Source organism: Anabrus simplex, chromosome 1 (genome assembly GCF_040414725.1).
Source record: "Anabrus simplex isolate iqAnaSimp1 chromosome 1, ASM4041472v1, whole genome shotgun sequence".
NCBI classification, from domain to species: Eukaryota; Metazoa; Arthropoda; class Insecta; order Orthoptera; family Tettigoniidae; genus Anabrus; species Anabrus simplex.
Window position 1 is genome coordinate 515,336,078 of NC_090265.1, and position 24,876 is coordinate 515,360,953.

A 24,876-nucleotide genomic window follows, 5' to 3' on the forward strand; every position below is an offset into this window, starting at 1 on the left:
ACGGTCAATACTCTTACACTAGGATAAATTTGTGATTGAGTAATTTACCCAACCTCATTTTCAAGCATATTTTATTTGATGCTTTATTTCGCGAATGTATCATCCTTCGCCTTCGTGTATCGTGTTTCCTGCCCGGTGCAGCAGCATGTGTGCTTTATGGTTGGGGATTCGGGATGGCAATCATCCTACAAGCAAGAAAGGCTAGCGCGCGCTAGCCACTCAGTTAATCGGGACGAAAAATTGAGTTTGTTATTGTGTGGTCCACGCACTATTATTAACATCGTTTCTGTGCATAATTTTGTTGGAGTTGTAGTAGGCCACGTGTTTTTTCTAGCGGTTCTGTCCTTTTCCCCGTGTTAGTCTTATGTTAATAATGTATGAGACATGCCGATCTGTTTTGTATGTGGTAGTTTTGCGCATTTCAATGCATTTTTGTTCATTCTTACTTCATAATTTTAATAAGTTGAATGTATTTCAGGGAGTTGTATCGATGACAGTTTCTGGTATTTTCTCCTTCACGTTATGGCCAAAAACATAACAAACGTTATCTCCAAGTGTTCAGAGATACGTATAAAAATAAATTTCCTTTCGTTTTACAGTCTAATAAAAGAAACTTTTATGTGTTTTGTTGCATGTGTCGGTGTGATATAAATACAGTGGAACCTTGATATCTCGAATCACCTCGAGAGATAAATTTTATTTCGAGTTATCGAAATTCCGAGATATAGAGAATACCATTTTTGAGCATGTATACTGGTATCTCATAAATGAATCTTGTATCTACGGGCTTTTACTGAATAAGTTATTTTTAACCGTACTTAAATTATTCAAAGAAACTCTTATTTTATGGCATCGCTTTAATTATAACACTGATTATAGTAGGTAACATTTTAGAAGACAGGATACAAATACATACAGTAGTGAAACAAGAAACATAGCTCCGTTAACACCTTTGGAAAAAAATCTGTTAGTCTCTTCTTTTTGTTGCGGTTAACCTTTCCTCCGTTCACGTTGAAACTTCTCGTCAACACCACACAGCTGAGTTTCGTAAATGGAGCTTGTCATCCGCGACTTCTGGGCTTGCTGACCCGTAATTGACACCTGAGAAACAGCGGCACTTTGCCGATTTTCCGATCACTAGAAGTTCAAGTTTTTCGGTTCCCTTCATATTAGTTCCCAGCTTCACTGTAACCCTTTCTTTACTTGTTAACTGTTCGTCACAGATTCCATATTGGCACAGTTAATGTTGCACAAAATTCGAGGTACAGAGTATTTTTTGCTTCAAGGGAGGAAATTTTTGCTTCGAGAAATCGAGACATTCGTGTAACCAAATTTCGAGTCCATCCATCCATTATCTAAAGGCTAAGCCTTGTCGCTCCTGCCACATCCCACGGTCTTCAGCAGTCCTTTTCATCGTGACATAGGAAGCAAAACCCAGCTGAGTGATTATGTTCCTAAGATATGGGAGACGTGGTCTTCCTCTTAACTTCTTCCCTAGGACCTTTCCTTCAAAGACATTATGGAGAAAGGTGTCAAGTCGTAGGAAATGTCCAAGAAATTTAGCTTTCCTCTGCTCTATTGAATAAATTAAGGTCCATTTCTCATTAACGTCATTCAAGATTTGAATATTAGTCTTTTTTCTGTCCAGCTCATCCCTGTCAGTCTTCTCCAGAAGAATTTCGAGTAATAGAGAAATAAATACACGCGAAGAATAGGACAGACAGCCAGAAAATTTAAGTTACTTCGAGATTCTGAGAATTGTAGTAATGGAGGTTCGAGATTGGACATTATTATTATTATTATTATTATTATTATTATTATTATTTTATAATTATTCATATGTATAAATGAGAGTAATTAGGTACATTTTCTTATAACCATTTTGATGTTTTTTTATTTAAGATTTTAAATTTAATGGTTAATTCACATTGTAACTGTAGATATGTATGCCTTATATCCTGTCCTTTTTTTTCACTTAGACCGTGGCGCAATATATATGTGATGAAATCCAAGAATTAAAAAATCTTCCTGTTTTTGATTTCTAAAAGTTGGCAGCTATGGTTATTGTCATTACCTTCAATTTATTGTGTTGAGTGGTCAAAAGAAGTGAAGTGAGTATTTGTCATGTGACAGCCTACTTACAGACTAATAGGATAATCGTGAGAAGTTCAGTAGCGTGGTACATGCTGTATCTTTCTTGTGATAGCCTAGCCATGGATAAGAAAAGCGTTGTAAAACCACTCACTATTGAAGAAAAAATTAAAGTCCTTCAAGAAGTAGATAGGAATCCACACCTTCTACTTTGAGCACTATTGTGGGCAACCGAGACAAAATTGAAAATGCGTATGCGCAAAATATAAACGGAAAAATAAAACGAGTGCGCGAAGGAAAGTTTCCAAAGTTGGAAAGAATGATTTTGAATAATTAAATTTTTAACTTGATTGGAATGCGAAATAGCCTACAAGCACAATCAAGCTCACTGGGCTATTCAACAATCTCACTGACAACTAAGACCTTTCCAAAGAACATAGAGCAAAAAATAAACCACCTTTCCCTTTGAGAAAATCAAATTATCATAGATATATCTCTCGGTCATGACCATTCACCAGCGGCTTCTCCCATGTTTTGCGGGTAGCGCTGTCCTACTCTAATGCAGTGGGTTCGCCAAATATCCGTAAATCAGAATGTTATCAGTTAAAATGGATGAATATCATGTTGTGTACAGAATTTCAAGGCGCATTTGATGACGTTAACAAAAAATTGTCAAAAATATAATGTAGTGTGAAAATGGTAATAAAATGGAAAGTTACGCCAAATGCAAAATCTTTATTGCATAGAACTTATCATGTCACAACTCCTATTTTATATTTTCCTGACTTTTTTTCACTGCTGGTAAAGAAACATTTCAACTCAAAGTTTATTTTTAAATTTAAAAGACGACAAAATGCAATATATGCATCATACCTGCCAACCCTTCAGATTTACCTGGAAACTTTCAGTTTTTTAACTCGTTTTCTGATTTATTTTTAATTCTTCCTATTTTTGACCAATATAACCTCCAGTACGGTCAATACTCTTTCCCTATGATAAAGGATAAATTCTTATGTGTTTGTGTAATTTACCCAGCCTCATTTTCGAGCGTATTTATTTGATGCTTTATTTCGCGAGTGGGTCGTCCGTCGCCTGCGTGTACCGTGTTTTCTGCTTGCTACGGCAGCGTGTATGCTTTACGGCTGGGAATTCGGAACGGCAATCGTCCTACAAGCAAGAGAGGCTAGCGCGCGCTAGTGACTCAGTTAATCAGGACTAAAAAGTGAGTTTTGTATTGTGTGGTTCGCGCATATTAACATCGTTTCTGTGTGTAATTTTGTTGGAATTGTATGCCACCTGTTTTTCTAGCGGTTCTGTGCGTTTCCCCGTGTCAGTCTTATGTTAATGTATGAGGCATACCGATCTGTTTTGTATGTGGTAGTTTAGCGTATTTGAGTTCGTTTTTATTCATTCTTACTTCATAATTTTAATGAGTTGAATGTATTTCAGGGAGTTGTGTCGGTGACAGTTTCTGGTATTTTATCTTCACATTATGGCCAGAAAAACATAACCGTTATCGCCAAGTGTTCAGTGATACCTATAAAATTAAATTTCCGTTCATTTTACAGTCTATCAAAGGAAAGTATTATGCGTTTTGTTGCGTGTGTCTGTTTGATATAGAGTGCAACCTCGATATCTCGAATCACCTCGAGATATAGAGATTATCGTTTTTGAGCATGTATAGCATATAATTGAATCGTATGTATGTACGGTCTTTTACTGAATACATTCTTTTTAACAGTACTTAAAAATATGCAAAGAAACTCTATTTTACGGCGTCACTTTAATTATAACACTTGTTATAGTAACTTTTTAGAAGACAGGGTACAGTACATACAGCAGTGAAACAAGAAACTTAGTTCCGTTAACACCTTTGGGAAAAAACATCTGTTAGTCTCTTTTGTTTGTTGCGGTTAACCTTTCCTCCCTTCATGTTGAAACGTTTCATCAATAACCCACAGCCGAATTTCGTAAATGGAGCTTGTCATCCACGATTTCTGGGCTTGCTTTCGTACGTGACCAGTAATTGACACCCGAGAAACAGCAAGGCTTTGCCGATTTTCCGATCACTAGAAGTTCGAGTTTTTCGGTTTCTGTCATATTAGTTCCCAGCTTCACTGTAACTTTTTCTTTACTTGTTAACTGTTCCTCACAAATGACAAATGCCGTATTGCACCGTTAATGTTGCACGAAATTCGAGTTGCAGAGCATTTTTCGCTTCAAGGGAGAAAATCGTTTGCTTCGAGAGAGAAATAAATACACGTGCGGAATAGGACAGGCGGCCGGAAAATTTAAGTTACTTCGAGAAAATTCGATTAATAGAGGTTCGAGATATCGAGGTTCGACTGTATTATTATTCATATGTATGTGTCATAAAGGAGAGTGATTAGGTACATTTTTGTACCATTTTTATGTGATTTTTAGTTTAAATTTTAAATTTAATGGTCAATTCACATTGTAACTGTAGATATGTATGCCTTTTATCCTGTCCCTTTTTCACTTAGACAATGGCACAATATATGTGATGAAATCCAAGAATTAAAAAATCTTCCAATTTTTTATTTCAAAAAGTTGGCAGCTATGATGCATTTATTTTCAGTCATGTTCAGGAATTTTATGCGCAGGCACGAAAAAGTCAGTCGCTGGCCAGCGTCTTTCCTATTGAATTTGCATGGGGGGTCAAAGCGAGGCAAATGGACTTCAGATATGGAAGTTATTTTTAAAACAATCCCAAAGTTCTTATCTTGCTTAGTTCTTAATTTGTGACAGGAAGAATGTCTTCTTGAATTTTCGTTTCGCGCGTGACTCGGCTAGCTGAAGTACCGGTTGTGATCTCCCAAACATGCGCTTTTAACATTTCCAGACAGTTGCATACAGTACAGTGCTCATTTTGTTAGTAGTATGTATAATACTAATTAAATGCATATCAGTGACATGTACAATTCTTGAGGGTAAGTGTATTTCGTTTGTGTGGTTCGTGCTCGTGCTTGGGGATCTTGGTTCGAAGAAAAAGTGTAGAAGGATGTACAATGGATCGTCAAATTAAAAAGAAATGTTCCGCAGTTCAAAGAACAAAGGCAGAAATGTGTACACGAAAAAGTCAGTCACTGCTATTGACTTGGCGTGGCGTGGTTAAAGTGAAGCAAACGGTCTTCGGATATGGAAGTTATTTTTAAATAATACCTCAAGTCTGTATCTTGCTTATCTCTTAATTTATGACAGGGGAGAACGTCTCGTTTGTTTACGTTTCACGAGTGACTCGGCTGGCTGCCAGTCTTGGCCAGTAGGGATCTCCCAAACAGTGAGCATTTAAATATAGTCATGTGCAGTGGTGTTCATTTAATTATTATTATAAGATTGATTAAACGAAGATCAGTGATTAATGTATAGTTCTTGAGGACAAGTGGATTGTGCTTGTGTAGTCTATGTGCTGGAGGGGGGAGGGGTTCGTAATTCGAAGAAAAAGTGCAGAAGGATGTACAGAACAAAGGCAGAAATGTGTACACGAAAAAGTCAGTCACTGCTATTGACTTGGCGTGGCGTGGTTAAAGTGAAGCAAACGGTCTTCGGATATGGAAGTTATTTTTAAATAATACCTCAAGTCTGTATCTTGCTTATCTCTTAATTTATGACAGGGGAGAACGTCTCGTTTGTTTACGTTTCACGAGTGACTCGGCTGGCTGCCAGTCTTGGCCAGTAGGGATCTCCCAAACAGTGAGCATTTAAATATAGTCATGTGCAGTGGTGTTCATTTAATTATTATTATAAGATTGATTAAACGAAGATCAGTGATTAATGTATAGTTCTTGAGGACAAGTGGATTGTGCTTGTGTAGTCTATGTGCTGGAGGGGGGAGGGGTTCGTAATTCGAAGAAAAAGTGCAGAAGGATGTACAGTGTATCGTCAAATTGAAAAGAAATGTTCCTTAGGTAAACTCAGGGGAAAAGAACGCAATATTCTAATGGGTGTCCTGGATTATTTTTTAAATACTATGTATGTGAGTAGTGCAGCCAGTGAAACAGCTAAAGCTACAGGTTGTTCTGAAAGAACAATCTACGCTATAAGGAAGGAACACATAGTCCATTGCGAACTCCGCCAAAAAAAGTAAAAAAAGAGGACGGCAGAAAAATGCAATGACAATAATTAAATATGATGAAATTGTGCAAAGTGGAGTGCGTCGAGTAGTTCGCTCCCTTTTATTTGCTAACATACCACCGACATTGAACGTGATTTTGAGTTGGGTCAATGGAGAAGATTCTTTGCTACGATTTTCCAAAACTACTTTGTATCGCATCTTACATGATATAGGTTTCTGTTATTTAAGACTGGGTAATAAAGCAGCTTGGGGGCCGATGACCTAGATGTTAGGCCCCTTAAAACTACAAACATCATCATCATCATCAATAAAGCAGCTTTCATTGAAATCGATGAAATTATTAATTGGAGGCACAGATATCTCAGGGATATAAAATGTTTGAGGGCACAAATTAAAGCTATAATTTACACAGATGAATCGTGGGTAAATACCGGGCAGACAGTGTCAAAAGAATGGAAGGATACGACAGTGAAAAGGGGTGAGTTCGGGACTTAGGCCACCGAAAAGCCGAGGACCGCGATTCGCCTCAGTCCATGCGGGTAATGAACATGGTTTTGTTCCAGATGCTGAACTAACATTTTTATGCCTTAAAAACATGGCGCACGCCCACAAAAATGTGACTGGTGAAATTTATGAGAAGTGGTTTTCAGAACAACTGTTGCTGAACACTCCCGAAGTTACCGTGATCATGCTGGATAATGCCGCTTATCATTCCCGTAAGTTGAAACCTTTGCCGGTGGTTTCTTGGCGAAGACATCATACAGTGATTACATAAAAAACAAATATCTTTTGAGGATGGGATGCTCAAGCAAGAATTGTTCAACATCGCTTCTCAGCATAGGGCCCTGTATGATTAACAGAGAATAGATGAATTGGCAAAAGCAGCAGGTTGGCAGATTCTGTGTCTCCCGCCTAATCACTGCGAGTTAAACTATTGAGATGGTATGGTCCCAGGTGAAAAATTACATCAGGTATCATAACGTATCATTCAAGAAAAATAATATGGAAAATTTAATAACCACTGCGTATAAGAATATTACGGTGGACAATTGGGCAAATTATGTGAACGAACTAAAGAAAAATGAAAGATTTGTGGAAAGCAGACAAATTACAGGACGATGTTGATGATGAATAGTTTTTAATAAGACGTCCAATGTCTGAGAGCAGTGACAGTGGTTAAGGTATGTTGTATTTATTTTACCATCCTACAAATATCAATTTATGAAGGAATGAATGAATGAAGTTAAAATTACAAAATTACAAACGAAAAATTTGGAACTGTCACACCCTGTTTGAGTCACACTAGAGCGTGATCTTCACGAGTCAATTTCGCAACAGCGCACTCCATGTACGCTGTACTGAAATTTAATCTTGGAACGCTCTATAGAGTTACACTTCCGTTACACATTTTGTGGTTGTAACTTTCGTGACGCATAATTTCAGATGACTCCCAGCCATAAGCCATGTATGTCAGCAGGACAGCTTTGAAAGGGAAAAAAAATGCGAGAAAACTGATTTCAGAGCTCTTAGCCACAGTGAAATCTATTACTGTGCTTCAGCTTAGCACTGTCCTGTCTTGTTCTAGTGTAAAATCTTTGCTGCCAATCGATGACTCAAAACTCACCTTTACCTAAGCTAACGGCTTGCCCCTCGAAGGCACAATATACTCGGTGTTTGAGAATTCAAGGTAATTTCCTCTTATCGCGCAACTTTCTCTGACCGACCCGTGCTGAGGGCCCTTATCTCTGTTGGAAATCACATTCCCTACCCAAGGGATGACAGAACATTTTCAGGTCTGGGGAATATATGCTCGTACTAAGCGGTAAAGGCGAAAAATCGTGACTTGTTAAGTGATACCATTATAGTTGGTCAGTTACTTAATGTTATTGTTAATGAGGAACGTACTAACGAGGTTTCACTGTATGTTAGGTTGGCATGGTTTAAAAGCAGAAGGAAAAAAAACATCTAGCATCTTCAAATCCACACACAGAATTTACTCTCGTATTAGACCCCTTTTTTCCCACTTTTACAGCCAAAAATAGTAAAGGGGGGTCCAATATGCGATAACCTCAAAATTTTGTGCAGCGAACACGACTTCTAGGCTATAAAGAGCTATAAATTGTACGTGTAAACATTCTATACTATTATCTAACAAACTTAGAATGTATTTAAGTTATACTGGCTATTTTCGTTGGAAGGCAGTATTTCTAAACGTAAAAAGACAATAAATGGTGAACACGACTTTTGTACCTACGGTACATATATAAAAGTCCGTTTTAGTTACTCATATCACGTCATTCGTTACATCTCATTAATTCCTCTGGTGAGGTTGACGTCAGGAAGGGCATACGGCCGTAAAAACTCGCTACGAAGATTCATATCACTTCATACTCGAACCCGTAGAGCAAAGGGATAAGGGTATCATGTTATCATATAATTAAATATTGATACAAAAGAACTTAATGGTCAGTCATTTGTTTCTGTCAATTCGGCAGTAGGCCTACCATACAGTAAACCTGATCACTGCTTTCATTTGAATTATCTCCTTGCGCCACCAACTTCCCTGCCCTGCTACCGGCGTGTCGGAATTCCAAGTGACGTCAACTTCACTGCCATCTCGTCAGTCGCGTCAGTCGTGCTTCATTCTCTTTGAGCCATGCACTGCAATCGAGAGCATACGAGGTCCAGCCTTTTTTAACCTTTTGAAAATAATTTTGTTCCCGACTATAGGCACCGTGCGTGTCGCTCTAGCGGCCGGGCGGAGAACAACAAGTGAGGCAGACTCCAGACTCGCAGTAGCTGTTCTGAGTGAGCGTGTAGTTACTCCGATGAAAATGGCAGAGAAAAGGAGATCAAGTAAACGCAATTGTTGTGTTGTCAGATGTTCCAATACTTACGCAAATACAGGAAGTGAAGTACAATTTCATTGTTTTCCAAAACGAGCGATAGAAGTGGACCGAAGGAGGCGATGGATACAAGCAGTTAACCGAACGAAGTAAGTAGGTCTACACATACGTACTGCACATGTTTGCAACAAGTTCAATTGATCCGATTTAATTTCATTTTGGTTTTAATTTTTAGCACTGATGGATCACTTTGGCAACCCACGACTTACTCAAGAATATGTAGTGCACATTTCAGCGGGAACAGAAGATCTGGACATCCACTAAATCCAGCCTATGTTCCGACAATATTTCCGGATGAATACAAGAAGAGGAATGTGTCGCCGGGGCTCAGCTTACAGCGCTTTCATAGACAACTCAAGCGATTGAAAAAGGAAGAATCAGACGGAAAATTTTCGAGTACAGTATGCCCAAGTAACATAACCAAGGATGCATCCGTGGGAACAGAGGCATCTGATTTTCATTGTTCAGACTTCATGTTTTCTTGTTCAATACATGAAAACGACGTAAATACCCAAACATGTATTCCACTTAATTTCGGTCTGGGGGGGGACATTACGAAACATGATCAAATGTGTGGAACGGAAGACGATCATGCAGACATCAAGGGTTCAGGTTTCCAAGGCTACAATTCCATAAGGAACAATACACAAATGCGTGATTTAACAGGTGTGAACTTCAACGTCTTTGCCTTTCTGCTTGCGTTATTACCAAACTGTATCGTTTCGAAATTATGTAAAGAAACCAGATTACTGATTTTCCTAGTGAAAATGAAAACCGGACTGTCCTATTCTGCTTTGAGAGTGCTGTTCGGTGTTCACAGGACAACAATTTCACGTATTTTTACGACCGTGCTTATGCAACTGACACTGCGTACGAAACATTTCATATTCTGGCCTAGTAAGGAAAGTGTTCAAGAAACAATGCCTTCAGCATTCAAGAGAAATTACGGTAATTGTCAAGTCATTATTGACTGCACGGAATTTAGGGTTGAACAGCCTCCCCAAGTAGATCAGAGAGTGTATTTCTATTCTCAATACAAGGGTTGCTACACTGCAAAAGTTATAATTGCAATCACGCCTAGTGGTATGATCACCTTTAAATCTAAATGTTACGGTGGAAGAGCTAGCGACTCATTCATAACAACCGACAGTGGTTTATTAACTTTCCTTCAACCTGGCGATGAGGTCATGGGTGATAAAGGATTTCCTGGCATCAGAACTAACTTATCTGGCCGTGGTGTGGTAATCGTGACACCACCGTTCTTACATGACGGGAGGTTAACAGTTGAGGAAGTTGAGAGTACTTACAATATTGCGAGTGTTAGAATTCACGTAGAAAGGTGTATTCAAAGAATTAAAATATACAATATATTACAGAAATTGCCAACAGAACTTTTTCCACACGTGGATGACATCGTGCATATGTGTTGCGTGTTAACGAATTTGCAACCTCCAATAATTAAAGAATAGTTTAAGAATTGTTCTACCATCAGTTTGTTTTATATATTCTCTGTTTACATTTTGATCTGTTCAACGTTCAAAAAACAAGAATTGGCAAATAAATACTTATTTTTATCATTATTATTATTAGGAATACCGCTAATTTTTGGCAAGTAATTGTTGAAATAGAACTTTGTCATTTTGGTGAGACATTCCTGGACATACTTATTGTCCTGGTAAATAGGTATTGTCAACTGTTGTGCTTTGCTATATACATATAGATTACATTTTTCCAAGCCAGTTATGTACATCAGTATTTGTATTTGTGTGTAATACATATGACTTGTCTTTAACTGTATGTTATTTTGCTCGTCAAAGTAAAGATAACGTACTCGCACATTTCCTGACTCATCTACTATTGGTTTATCTTTACACGAAGATGGACACTTAACTTCTAACACTCTGTCAGCTACATTTCCTCTGAGAACTATGCCATCTGGAGATCCACAAATCCAAGGTTGTTTCTTGTGGATTATTAACCCACATCGAATAACACGAACACCAAATGAACTTCCATAGCATTCTATTGCTTCACTTTCCATTTCACTTCCGTAAGAAAGATTGTTCAAAGCAGCTCCCCCAATTGGAGATTCAGTTACAAATGCGAGAGCTAAAGTATCGAAGTTATGTCGCCTAGTTTTGATCCGATGTGCTTTCGTGCTAGCAGATATTCTTATCTTTCTTTCTTGAAACCACCGAGGGCTTCCTGATTGAGATAGAGTATCCAGGGAGATTTTAATTATATGATCTGTATCAACCTGCACTTTGCTGGTAAAAAACATTTCGTAACAGTGCGAAAGGTGTATTTGTCTGGCAAGCGCACGTCGTTAGAGACTTGTGAATGTAATAGCTGTGTCACAATTTCCTCACATTCTTCTCTCTCCACATCATTCACTACCCTGTCTATCAATGAGATGACTACGCCCCTGCACGATTGTTCGATTTCAGTACTTGCTTCTGCTCGAAGCATTGTACGAAGACTGCAAGGGATGTGTTTTAAAATATTCTCAGTTAATTCGAAGGGGGGAAGAGATGTCCTCAAAGTCTTTTTACCGAACAGTTCTTCTACGCGTTTGCCTTTTCTATATTTTTCTGTTGACATTGTTTTCGGGCTCGGTTTTCCCCATTGTTGCGGACGGTCTGTTTTGGAGACATTTTCATTATTTATATAATACACTACCGCAGCCACGTGTTTGCAAGTTCCTCTGGCGCCGGCAGGACAGGAACATTCGCTGGTAGAGACATTACGATTCTGGTCAACCTGAACACAAAATAAAAATGCGTACAACTTAGCAAACATGCATTAAGTAATCCTTACTAAATAAACTTTATAAATTGTTACCTAACTACATCTTGCCTACCTCAAGTTTCACGATATAAGGTGGCAAACTGACAGACATTTGTCGGATGACTTTTCCTGTGATGTATCCGAAACCATTCGAAATTAACTCTTCAACGCCGTTCACATGGCCACTGACAACAAGGTTTCTTCCTTTATTGCATGATGATTCACTTAGATCCCCGAATTGAATCGCTTTAAACCCGCAACTTGTTCGAATGTCACACATGTTGTACTGAGACTCGCGCACTACAACTCACCTCTTGTTTCAAACGGGCCACTATGTAGCGCTAGTAGTAGCATTTCGATGTATCTGCACGGTGCCTATAGAGTCTAAACAGTGTGAATCTATTCCCAAAAATGTTTCTGGAGATGGTCTCTTATGTCCCCAGGTGGTGTATATGTAGCAGAAGCTACTCCTTCCGAATAAAGCCGTCTGTAGAAGGCATGCCAAACCATCAGCTGATAACTAGTGTATGTTACGAGTTGTACTTCCGAATGTAATACATAGTAACTGGAAACATTTGATAACTGCGGCTGTTGAAACACAGACCCCTATTTTTAAGTACTTTTCATGCTTGTTCTCTACATTTATCACATCAGGATTTTATAGACAGCTGTCCATGAGATAAGACAAACCACATTGTTCAGGTTAGGTATATTATCACCTTGATGGTGCCAAAAGTTCCTCGACGGAGAGAATAAAAATAAATAACCGGAAAATATGAATATCTACAGGTGTGGCGGTAATGCGTTTTATCATCATAATGTTCAATTTCGTACGTTCGTTGTCTCTTCTTTTTATTAACGCATACCCTAGTATGTTTTGTTTGGCGTCTACGGAAATCGTTAAAAAGTACGTGGGGACATAAAAATTATTATTATTATTATTATTATTATTATTATTATTATTATTATTTGTTAGGTACATTGGCGAGTAAAACAATCGTTTTAATTGGATAGCTTTTATCACGTTTTAAACTTCTCTCCAAATGTATACCTATATTCGCCAGAGTTACGAGATATTAAACGACCACTTTGTTAATGATCTCGCCTGCTGTATAAGTAGCAATAACCGCGAATGTGTGAATATTTTTTAACTAAAGTAAACTTGTTTCCTCATCCCGAGGTGGTACAGCTCTTTTTAGAAACAACCCCCAGTGGAGGGGAGTTACATGTACCGCTTTTACCGCATATCAACCTTCCTGCCATTCGTAAATCTCTGGCCATTACGCTGGCGGACATTATTAACTAAAAAGGATATATAGCATGACTGATGCATGTTTGCAATGCGCGGTTCGGACATGAAGCTAGACCTATTTGTGCGACGTCATCAGAGCTGCAGTAGACCTACGCTACGGATGCAGACATTTCTTAACTACGAAACACAGATATACCGCATGGATTCAATGTGTTTTCATTGCGTAGGTCGAACGGACGAAACTATTCTCAAATTCGTGCGATGTCATCAGAGCTGCAATAAGACTTGTATCCACTTCGAAGCGGAATCGTTGTTCTTCTCTGACGAATTACGTTGGGTGATCTTATATGCGAGATTTATTTTTTCATTTTCTTGGTCTCGATAAGCCAGGGGGGGGGGGGTCTAACGCGTAAATACGGTAGTTATTTACAGTAAATCCTTGTTAATTCGAAGTCATTGAGGCGCAAAATATTGGATTTGGGAGTAGGTTATTTCCAATTAACCTCCACCAACTTTGCAATCATCTTGATTCACAGTTTAAACCTTCAAATTATGTGGGGGAAAAGCCATATTTCTGAAATGTATCCAGAAAGGGGAAGTTATTCAAATAATCCACTAGGATAACCCGGAAGACAATGCCGTACACTGACGAACATAATCTTACACCCAGAAAAAATCACAATTGAAAGAAAAGGAGAAATTTACGCACGACCCAATACTAGTATAGTAATCCCATTAATAAAACACTTGCACAGGGGAGCCAACAGACTGTCCAATTTGAAACACATGGCGCAACTTAAAAATCCCAGACCTGTGTTGTATTTAACACATATCAAGAATAATGAAATACAGTAGAAGTCCGTTATAGCGAGGACTCCGTTATAACGACAGCTTTTTCCCTGTCCCTTGAGAATCCCTATATTAAAGTGTATTATCATTCGGTTATAGCGAGAACCTCATTACTAATGCATCTGTTATTACGAGTGATTAAGTGTGCATAATTTTTTCCATTATCAATATTTATGCACTTCAGCGATTATATTGAATGTGATCAGTCATCTTCATTATAGATTTTTCGTTGTGTGCACTAGCAAGCTCTCTTGTTGACATTTGAACTCGAAGGCGATATCGGAGTCGACTGGTGTTCTTTAAGCACAATTCGAAATGAAAGAGAGCATGTTTTTATAATAAACGTGTAAATCGTGTGGCCGATAGCTGCAGTTAACTCGTTAGAAATAAAGGCTGAAGTAAACGATTGCTCAGTTTTAAAACTATGTACTGAAATTAAGCAAGAATATGATACACCTCAAGGTGCGGCGCAGAGTGGGTGACTGATTTTGGTGCTTAGTTTATTCAGTAAAACCTTGTTAGGTGTTTCTGTAAGGGACAAGGAAATAGAAAACGTACTATTGGAATCACTGCCTTCGTGATGTACAGGCCGTACTGTAGAAAGCGCACCAAGCCCATCAGATGATTGAATAGGGCGGCTGAATGAATGTTACGAGTTTTAATTGCAAATGTAATATTGAGAGCACTCTTTCGATAATTGTGTTGTTGAAAGACAGAACTTTAGTTTTAACCCTTTCCACTTGAATGATTTGACTTACTTGACCTTTTTCCTGTTGCTCCTCCTGGAGCATAGGGCTTCCGTGAAACACTTCCATCTGTTCCTACTGTTGGGGAACCTCTTCACTTCGTTCAAAGTTTTTCCCACTACGAGAGGTGCCAACTGTTACGGATTGTCTGTAATTAAGACGGATTTCACATCACGATTACGGAGCTACGATCAAAGAGGAAATTATTACAGAAAATAAAACATTTATTGCAGCAAAATAACCATACATTAGTGAAAGGTGTTATAACAATTTAACACTTGCACCATTGGTCGCATAGTCTCTGATTGATCTAGTCCTCTTGTTGCAGAATTCTAAGTGATATCGTTCACATAACTGTCCACATAATGTACACTTGCATGAGTTTGACGGTTCGTGGTATGTTGTGTTTTCGCAAATGACATGGTGGAATCCATGTACTACAAGTCTTGTAAACACGTGCCTCGTCTCAAAATTTGCTACGGAAAAGCTGAGATTATCACAAAAAAATAATTTTCGACGGAAAGAAAAGGAAAAATGTTGAGTCCTTTTGAGCCTTTCTCCTATATCATCTATATTTCAATGCTTGTGAGTTAGCAACGATACTTATTCGATCGTGACTTCCTTTTGTTACCCATAAGCATTGTAAAATTCATTGTGAATGAAGGAGCTCAGGTGCTGCTCTTCTCCACTACAAATCCTTCAGTAATGTTGTATTTGTTGTGTTAAGTGTACCTGACAGTTGACAGATTGAGAAAGAAGTGAGGCCTACATTAAGCACATCTGCACTGGTATCGCTTATGGTTCAGAAAACTAAAATATCATCGCAGTCGGAAGGATGCTTCAAGAAAAACTACACTGAAAAGCAGCTGCTGCGTGAGAAACAAGCTACAAGGAATGTTTTATCACAGAACCAAAAGGTTGCTTGCAAATGTTGTATAACATGATATACTTTTGGATAGATTGCTAGAGGGAAGGGCAAAAGAGGTGTCATTATCAAGAAGGAAGGAGTATGCTTTGGACTTGACTCGAAATTTTTCTCGGGGGCGGAGGGCGATTACTGATAATCCACTTGAAAGTTGGCACCTCTGCACTACTAGACATTCCTCTTTGATTGTCTTTTTCCCGTTCTTATTTGGACGTCCACGCTTTCTAGCACCTTGGGGGTTCCAGTCGAGTGCTGTCTTTTCAATGGCTTCAGCTGGTTTCCTTAAAGTATGTCCTATCCAATGTCATTTTCTCTCCCTTATCTGTATTTCAATTGGCTGCTGATTAGGTTCTTCCCATAGGTCTTCATTTGAAATAACGTCTGGCCATCTTCTGTTGATGATATGTCTTAGACAGTGATTCACGAAGACTTGCAGTTGTTTAGTCGTGTTCTGGGTAACTCTCCACGTTTCACAGCTGTAAAGCAGATCGGACTTAACATGTGTTAAAAAGTCATAGCTTAGTCTTTCTAGGAATGTTGTTCCTCCATATAGGATACAATTGAACAAAAGCACCATTTTCTTTCCTGATACGATTCTTAATGTCTTCTTCTGCTCCTCCAGTTGTAGTAACCATATTCCCAAGATATACGAAAGAGTCTACTTGTTCTATCTCTTTATCATCTATAGGCAATTTATCATCAATCTTGGAATTGACCCTTATATCATTGGTCTTATTAATATTTAAGTCCAGCATCCTCTGCCTCCTCCTTCAACCGCTTAATCTTCTCTCCCTTATCTCTGAACCATTGAGGCAATAGGCAGATATCATCTGCAAAAACAAGGTCTTCTAACCTATCTTCTAAGCCCCACTGGATCCCTCATTTCCGACCTCGATACGCTCTCCTCAACACACTATCCAGCACAAGTAGGAAAAGCGTAGGAGAAAGAATACAGCCCTGTCGAACTCCCAAGGTCACATCTATTGGCTCAGTAAGATCTCCCATATGCAGAAACCCCTCGTACATATCCCTTACAAGATTCAGGATCTTTCATGGTATACCATATTCCTCAAGTGTTTGCCACGTAACTCTTCTATTTACAGAGCCGAAGGCCTTCTCAAAATCAATGAAAGTCAAGTAGTGTGTTCTGCCATTCTGTACTTTGTTCCAAGATAATTCTCAGTGTATATGAGATCGACACAGATACGGTGCTTACGAAAACTAGCCTGTTCCCTTCTAAGGCGCAATTCCACAACCTTCACCTCCTCTAAAATGATCCTTGAAAGCACCTTACTTCGTACTGACAGCAATGTAATTCCCCTCCAATTATCACACTTAGTAATATCCCCTTTCTTTGGTATTTTAACAATCAGGCCTTTCTTCCATTCAGCTGGTAGCTTTTCTTCATTCCAGATCCTTTCCAACAGGGGTTGCAATAACTAGTGAGATAATTGTGAAATCAAAGTACCTTCTCACTAACTTCTAAATATGTCCTTTATTTTCTTCCATGATAATTCAATATCCATCGTAAGTTCTAGTTCAACAGCAAGAGCTTCAAAGCGGTTTCTTAATTCTATCTGAAATTCTTTCCTTTTGCTTCCATCTTGCAATTTACCTAAATCAAATTTCTTGTCTCACCTTTCAAATTTCCTTCCACTTGCCACAATTTTCATTCTAAACTCTGCACCTCTTAAGAGTCTGTATTTCTCCGAAGTCTGGCCACCGTACTTCACTTAATCCAAGGATATGCAGCCTGTATTCCTCCATCACTTTAGCCACTTGTTTCAATTTACTGCTCTCTCTCTCAGGGTTCCGACATTCCAAAAACCTATTCTCATTTTCCATTTCATGCCAAAAGTCGTCAACTTATTATCCATCCGGTTGTGTTTTACTTGGATTTCTTTAATAGTTTATTTTTAAGGCTGTGAGAGTTATTAGCCCACAGCGACCTGCTGTTTTCTGTAGGGGTTATCTCCCTTAAATTTTGAAGATCCCTCTTCCCCTTGTTTCTTTAAACCCCATGGGAAGAGGGTTGCCTCGCCTGCCAGCTTTGCCGTTCCAAAAGTCTCTTTTCCTGCTGCACCTGCCATTGAGGACTTCGCCAAAGCCCCATTAGCCGTCACTTTTCAAGGTTCCTGTAGGGCCTTCACAGCTACCGTAGCGATCATGGAGCACACACAGTCCCTCTGTACATCACCCCTGCATGCCGTTGCCCACCTCCCGCGATGTGGACGAGGGGTTGGGCTTATGGGAGACACTCTAATTATTTGCAAGTCCTCATTTCTCCCAACTCGTATTTATTTCTGTCAGCATTCTTCATATTTTAAAACCTGGCATTAAGTACTGAAATGTCAATGTAATATAAATAACTAAATGAATAACGAAAATGGGCAGCAAGTGCAAATTAGTTGCAGAAATAAATAACTCGGTTGAGCATGAAAAACTCCTCCTCCCAAGGCAACAGTCATCACGCTTGATGAGGCTCCAAACTTGCTTCATTACCTTACCTGCTGCTTCTTAACCCTGAAAGTGAATCTGGCTAGCATGCCAGGTCCTTCTCTACTCCACCAATATACCGGGTGAGTTGGCCGTGCGCATAGAGGCGCGCGGCTGTGAGCTTGCATCCGGGAGATAGTAGGTTCGAATCCCACTATCGGCAGCCCTAAAAATGGTTTTCCGTGGTTTCCCATTTTCCCACCAGGCAAATGCTGGGGCTGTACCTTAATTAAGGCCACGGCCGCTTCCTTTCAACTCCTAGGCCTTTCCTATCCCATCGTCGCCGTAAGATCTATCTGTGTCGGTGCGACGTAAAGCCCATAGCAAAAAAAAACCAATAAGCAGAATTTACCATAAGTTTCACTATTTGAATTTACCGTATTTACACGAATAATCTCCGCACCGTAATTTTCGGAAGGCTCGTTTAAAAAAAATGATATGAACTAAAATTCCTTCCTTCCATCAAAAGAGTAACGTAGGTATGAGCAAATATTTAATATCACTCCGCGAGTCCCGCGTGGTCTTTACGCAAATATGAACACGTAAATTTATTGATATATAGCTCCTTTGCCTGAGATGATTGAAACACAGTGTCACTGCTATGAATATACAATCTGCCATGAATATTAGCAAATAGGTCTACTTACGTAACAGATGTTTCATTAATCCAAACTTGCACTAGGCTCGATTCCCTGTAGATCAGAAGATTTGTATATACGTATATGGAAGCGCGTAAAAAGAGTTAAGAACAACGGCAGGGAGCGAAAATAAATTTTAAAATTTAAATTAGAAAGACGATGAAAACCTGCGTACCTTCTATTATGGAGTAAGCAACTTGACCAATCTACTACGAGAATACTTTTCAAACACGCTGCCTTACATGACAGGTTATAACTGGTGTAACAAAATGTAATCTCGAGATTTTAATTGATTTTGAAGCTCATAGATTAAAATCACGAAAGCTCGACATAAATCGTTGTCCATAACTCTTAAGACTCCCCTTATTAGGCTTTTTGGTGATAATCAGCAGATGCAAGCACAAGAAAATAAGACAATCGGAAATGAGCTTCATACATCTGACGATAGATAGCACCACACTCGAAAGCGAAGGCCCTGAAAATCAGTCTAGCCAACTCCGCATCTCGGTGTCTAGCTCCGGGTAGCTACCTAGCACTTGTTTTACACCCTCAGGTAGTTTACCTCATGGGCAGCTGCCAGCCACTTCACCAGCAGATGGTAGAACCGGCCCTAAGACACAAGGTCTCGTGGGTTGTGATTCGTCAAATACAGCTTCAGTTTTTCGAAATTTTATCAAATCACATCCCGTATCTCAATGTGACAAAGGGGTATTTGTAAATTTGTTCCAAAACTTTTCTTTAACAATTTCACTGAGTTTGTCCTATATTCGAAACGTATTCCACTATGAAGCTACGCTCTTTGAAAGTTGTGTCTGGATAAGATGACAAACTGTATTGATTTTAAAATGCACTGCGGCTGCATTGTTCATCTTACTAGGGAGCATGGGGGACTGCTGTAATGAAACAGAGAAAGTTGTCAAGTAGGCTGCAGAGGTTTACAAGCACGCAGTGCTCTGCGGAGAGTATTTGAAGGCACTGTAGTGCTATTTAACTCATAATACCATGAATCTGATATATTAACAATCAAGAGAACTGCTGTAAGTTTGTACATGATTATTTTTTTTTAAATCCCAGTCCTCTATTATACCTATGAACATACAAATTTCATGTTATATTGCTCTCCACACAACTTCTATTTCAATATTGTATGTTTTGCATACTTTTTAATTAATTCAATCCATATTTTTTTTATTCTTTCAGAAGCACGAGCTGCCCGCTCTGTAGGTGTAAATGCAGTCTTGGTGTGCCGTCCTGGTAATGCTCCTCTTTCAGAAGAAGATCGTATTGATTTTGCTGTTATTAATTCATTTCACGATGTTGTTTTTGAAACTTCTACCAAGAGGAAAAGATTATCTGCTGAGGAAGAATCTATTCCTGTTAAAGCAAATGAACACAATGAAGATATTGAAATGATGGACACGAGTTCCCCTAAGGTAAGTGAGGAATCAGCCTCATCACATGTTGAAAAGGGTGAAACTATGGCTACGGCAAATATTGCTACTGCTGTAGAGACCAGTGCATCGTTACCACTCAGAGTTTCTTCTGAAAATATGGACAATCAACCCTCACAGAAAGGAGAAGTTACTACAGAAGATACAGTTAAAGAAATTATAACAATTGAAGAACTCAAACCTGAAGAATCTGAACTCTTAGAAAATGAGGAAAAGGCCACTCGCACAACTTTGTCACCAGTGATAGAAGAACCAGCTGATGAAGATTCTGAGCCTGTAGAAAAAGTGGACGAAATTTGTAATGAAACAGTGGAAGAGGTGACAAATTGTGTATCAAGTGAAAATAAGCAGTCAGAAGATGCAGAAAGTATGCTTCCAGGTTCAAAAATGGATGATTTATCTCAGGAGGCAGGAGACATGGGTGGAGTTAGAAACAGGGAAATGGAGTCAACAGCACAAATGACAAAAGAAGTGGAATCAGAAATGGACACTGTATCAAATGAAGTGAATTTGAAAGGCAAAGCTTTATCAGCCAAGACAGAGACCAAAGTAGAAAATGTAGCAGAGAAGTCGGAACCTAAAGTCAGCACAGCACAGAGTGAAACAATATCGAATGATTCGCAATTCAAAGTCAGTTCTATGGTGGAAGATTTGCAACCAAAGGAGAGTGTCAAGATAGAAAAGGTGGAATCAAAAGTTGATACTGCAGCAGAAGAGAAATTAAAAGAAAATTCTGTTGTGGAAGAGCCAAAGTTAAAGGATGATGCAAGCTCAGAAGAGGCAAAATCAAAAGATGAAGTGGCAAAGTCAAAAAATGATGCCGCGATTGAGGAAGTTACGCCGAAAGATGGTACCAAAACGGAAGAAGTTACTGTTAAAAAAAATATTGCATCTGAAGAGATGGAATCATATCCAGTCACAGTATCAAATGAAGAAGAATCAAAAGTAAATACCGTAGTGGAAGAGGCAAAAGCTCACACAGTTGTGAACCAGGTTGAATCAAAAGGAGACCCAATAACAGAGCAAGTAGGATCAGGAGCAAAGACTACAGTGAATGACATAGAAGTGATAACCAAAGACAGCGTTGAATCAAAAGCAGTTGCAAAAGAAACAGAATCGAGTGTGTGTGATGCAGAAACTGAATCCAAAATGGACAAGTTAGTGGAAAAAGATACAAAATCAGAAGAAAACAAGATATTAGAAAGGAAAACGTTAGAGGATGAAACTACTAAAATAGAGTCAAAAATGGATACAGTCAAAGAAGCAGAAAACAATGTAGAGGAAGCTGTTTCTAAAATTGATGTAGAGATGAATACATCTGATTCTCAAAGTAATATAGAGAGAGATGAATCTGTTGCAAAACTATCACCAGACTCAAAGATGGGTGTTGAAGTAAAGATAGAATCATATTCAAAAACTGATCAAGTTAAATTAAGAGCTGGAGAAATGGCACAAGAGAAAGACTCTAGAATGGATGTAGATAGTACAAAAACAGGTATTGTGACAGAAGGAAAAGAGTGTAATACTGATAATTTGGCAGAAAAGGAGGCAGTGGGAACCACGATTGCAGCAGAAGTTGAGTCCACGACAGATGTGGTCATGAAAGAAGTTGAATCCAATTTGGTTGAGGTTACCAGTAAAAAATTGGAGGTGAAGAATGATTCTGTGGGTAATGATGAAATTACCTTAATAAATAAAACAGAAATGGTGGAATCAAAAGTGAATGAAGAGGTACAGGAGAAACCTGAGCCAAATATGAAGGAGGGAACTGAGAACAGACAGGAATTAAATATGAAAGACATACCAAAGGAATTGGAAGGTAATGAGGGAAAATTGGAATCTATGGCAACGAATGAAGTGGAGCTAAAGAAAGCTTCAGCGATCAGAGAAAAAGAGAAAGCCGTAGATGAGACGGCAAGCAAAGTACAGGAAGCATCTAGGATAGAGGAAAAAATTGATCAAGTAACAGAGGACAAGGCTATAGATAAAGAAGAGAAAATGGAAGTGGAGGACATGAAAAGTTATAAGGAAGCAAAAGAAGGGCCTTGCGCAAAATTGATTGAAATGAGTGTTGGTAGTTCAGAGAAGACTGAAACAAGGCTGGAGAGCCAAATGGAAGTTGAGGTCACAAATGCAAGTGATATGCCCATAGAAACAAAAATAGATGGTGGGAAAGAGGACAGCATAGTCAAAAAATCTGGAGAAAACAGAGTGAAGATATGCGATGAGATTAAGACTGGTCAAGAGGAAGCAAGAATTAAGACTGATGAGAAGAAGACTGAACAAACAGAAAATAATATTGTAAATGGTGATACTGAGTGTCTTTCAAATGGCATTGTTAAAGAAGTTTGTGCAAAGAAACTAACTTCAGAAGAACCTATGGAGACTGTAACAGAACCACCTACTGTTATGGCTATGGAGTCCTAAATGTTGTTCCTCTATATTGTATATTTAAGTTCCTTACTTTATAAAAAGTGCCAAATGTAGTGTGTTATAAACTTTTCCTTGGCATTGTCTTCCAAGTATTGTGATGTGTTAGTTGTAGTTTTCTTACTTGTACTTTTGATATTTATTTTAAACTACATCTGTTCTCTTGCTAGACTATTTATGAATATATTTTGGAACTTTTTTTAAAACATTTTATACTGTAATTTTTTATACACTGCTCAGGTATTATGGTGGAAAATATTTGTGATATTATACTCAAGGTTAAAGTTTCCTATTTTTTATAAGGGGTTGTGCTGATGTTTTATATAGTCCAAATAAAACTCCAGTGTCATTTTTATGGCTGGATCCATGGTCTAGGGGGCAGCATGCCTGACTCACCCAGAGGCCACAGGTTTGGTTCCCAGCCATGTCAGGGATTTTTACCTCAACCTGAGGGTTAGTTTAAGATCCACTCAGCATATCAGGGCTGTAGTGCCATGGGGTTTGTTTTTGTCATTTTTCTGATGACTTCAGTACCTTTGGCAGTGTAAAATGTTTTAGTAATGTAAGTTCAGATCTTCATTATCTTTGACCCTCTACGACTTGAATATCAGCACAATCCACTTATTTTGTTTGACTGACCATTCCAGGGCATGCAAAGTCTCCCTTGTATAATAGACTGTTTGTTATAAGACTGTTTCTGTGCATTGTCTCACAAGCTCTGTACAATTTTTTTCCTTGTAAGTCTGAAGTATATCCCCACATTCCATTTGTATGATGCAGTTACATCCTTTATCATGTTTTTGTATACGATGTCATCATTTTGTTCATCATATAAGATTTTTATTGTAATCTTCAATTTTTAGAATAAACCTTGATATTGGAAACATCTGAGTGGAAAACACCTTCCTTGTTTCATATCTTGGCCTGTTTAAAAAATTTAATTAAAATTCTCATATTATCACATGGACTAACAGTAGTCTATGGCGTATGGTGTCCGGTAAACTTAAGTTGGTTACTTAAAGCTTACTGGATTCCTCTTTATTTCAGGATTATGTCAAGAAGTAACTTTCAAGTGGTGAGTAGTCGGTTAAGTCTTTCATTAGAAAAGGGAAAATATTTGTTCCAAGCAGTGCGGCATGATCAGTTACATTTTTGATAATGGAAGTGGCTTCTGATGTTCTGAAAGTGAATTTTAACCAATGAACTGTTCAAGCATTTCTTTTTATTTTTCAAATTATCCAGTATGAGTCAAAAACTTGTAATGTTTTAGGTTGCATATTTTATAATGGGTACAAATATATCATAGAGTTGTATGTCCAAGTTTGTCACCTGCACCATTATTTTAAATGTGTATTAATTACTTCTTAGTTCCATAAGCTCAGTCAAGAAACCAACTTGATTTAAATAAACAGAACACAAGATATTTCTATATAGCCTAATCTGTATAGCCTGGAATTTGTTATGTGGGCTTATGTTTTTTAATTGGTCTGTGTCTACACTACGAGGGTAGGTACGATGCGAGTTTGAATAATGCTAATGAATAGGAGTCTTTCTGATAATTTCATCAGAAATAGTAACATAGAATGGCACCATAAAGGTTTTGAATATTCGTGTTAGAGAGAAAGAAAGAATATTGAAGCTATTCATAGATGGCAATTCATTTTGATAAAGCCTTTTCTGAAATAAAATAATAAAGTACCTTATCCAGATCTGGACATTAGTGACCTCTAGACAGGGCCTGTTGATCAAGCACCCTGAGTTGGAGTTTACTTCCAGTAGGGTGGAAGGGGTAAGTAGCATGAGAGGGTATTGTGTAAATTGTTAAAGATTGATCGCTTACTTGTTGACTTGAGATTAGTTAAAATGGAGATGAAAAAATCAAAAAGGGGCATTTGGCTTCTCAGAAATATCATTCAGGTTAAGGTTTGGATTGAAAAACTGGTCAAGGTGTATAAAACAGTTTTCAGTGATGTCTAGGAGAGGGCCTTTATTTAGAGTGCTGAGAATTTTGATATCCTGGTCTATTGTAGTTAAAACATGTTTTGTGTCATGTATATGTTGCCCCACTGCTGAAAATCTGTTGTATTTTATTTCATTAACGTGTTCAAAGCATCTAATTTTGAAGTTACGACCAGTTTGACCTATTATCTATTATTTAAAAAATTTATAAAAACTTAAGTCAGTTTGGCTATTCTATCTGGTTGATTTC

The 24,876-nt window shown here is 38.3% G+C and overlaps 1 protein-coding gene across 1 annotated transcript in view; it reads left to right on the plus strand.

Moving 5' to 3' along the window:
• Enoph (Enolase-phosphatase) overlaps positions 1-23,702 on the plus strand; it is a 111,952-nt gene extending 88,250 nt beyond the window's left edge. Inside the window, exon 6 of the mRNA XM_067135418.2 lies at positions 19,987-23,702. Coding sequence (XP_066991519.2) covers positions 19,987-22,664 — 2,678 coding nt within the window. The 3' untranslated portion in view covers positions 22,665-23,702. The remainder of the gene's footprint in view (positions 1-19,986) is intronic.
• The last annotated feature ends 1,174 nt before the right edge of the window (positions 23,703-24,876 follow it).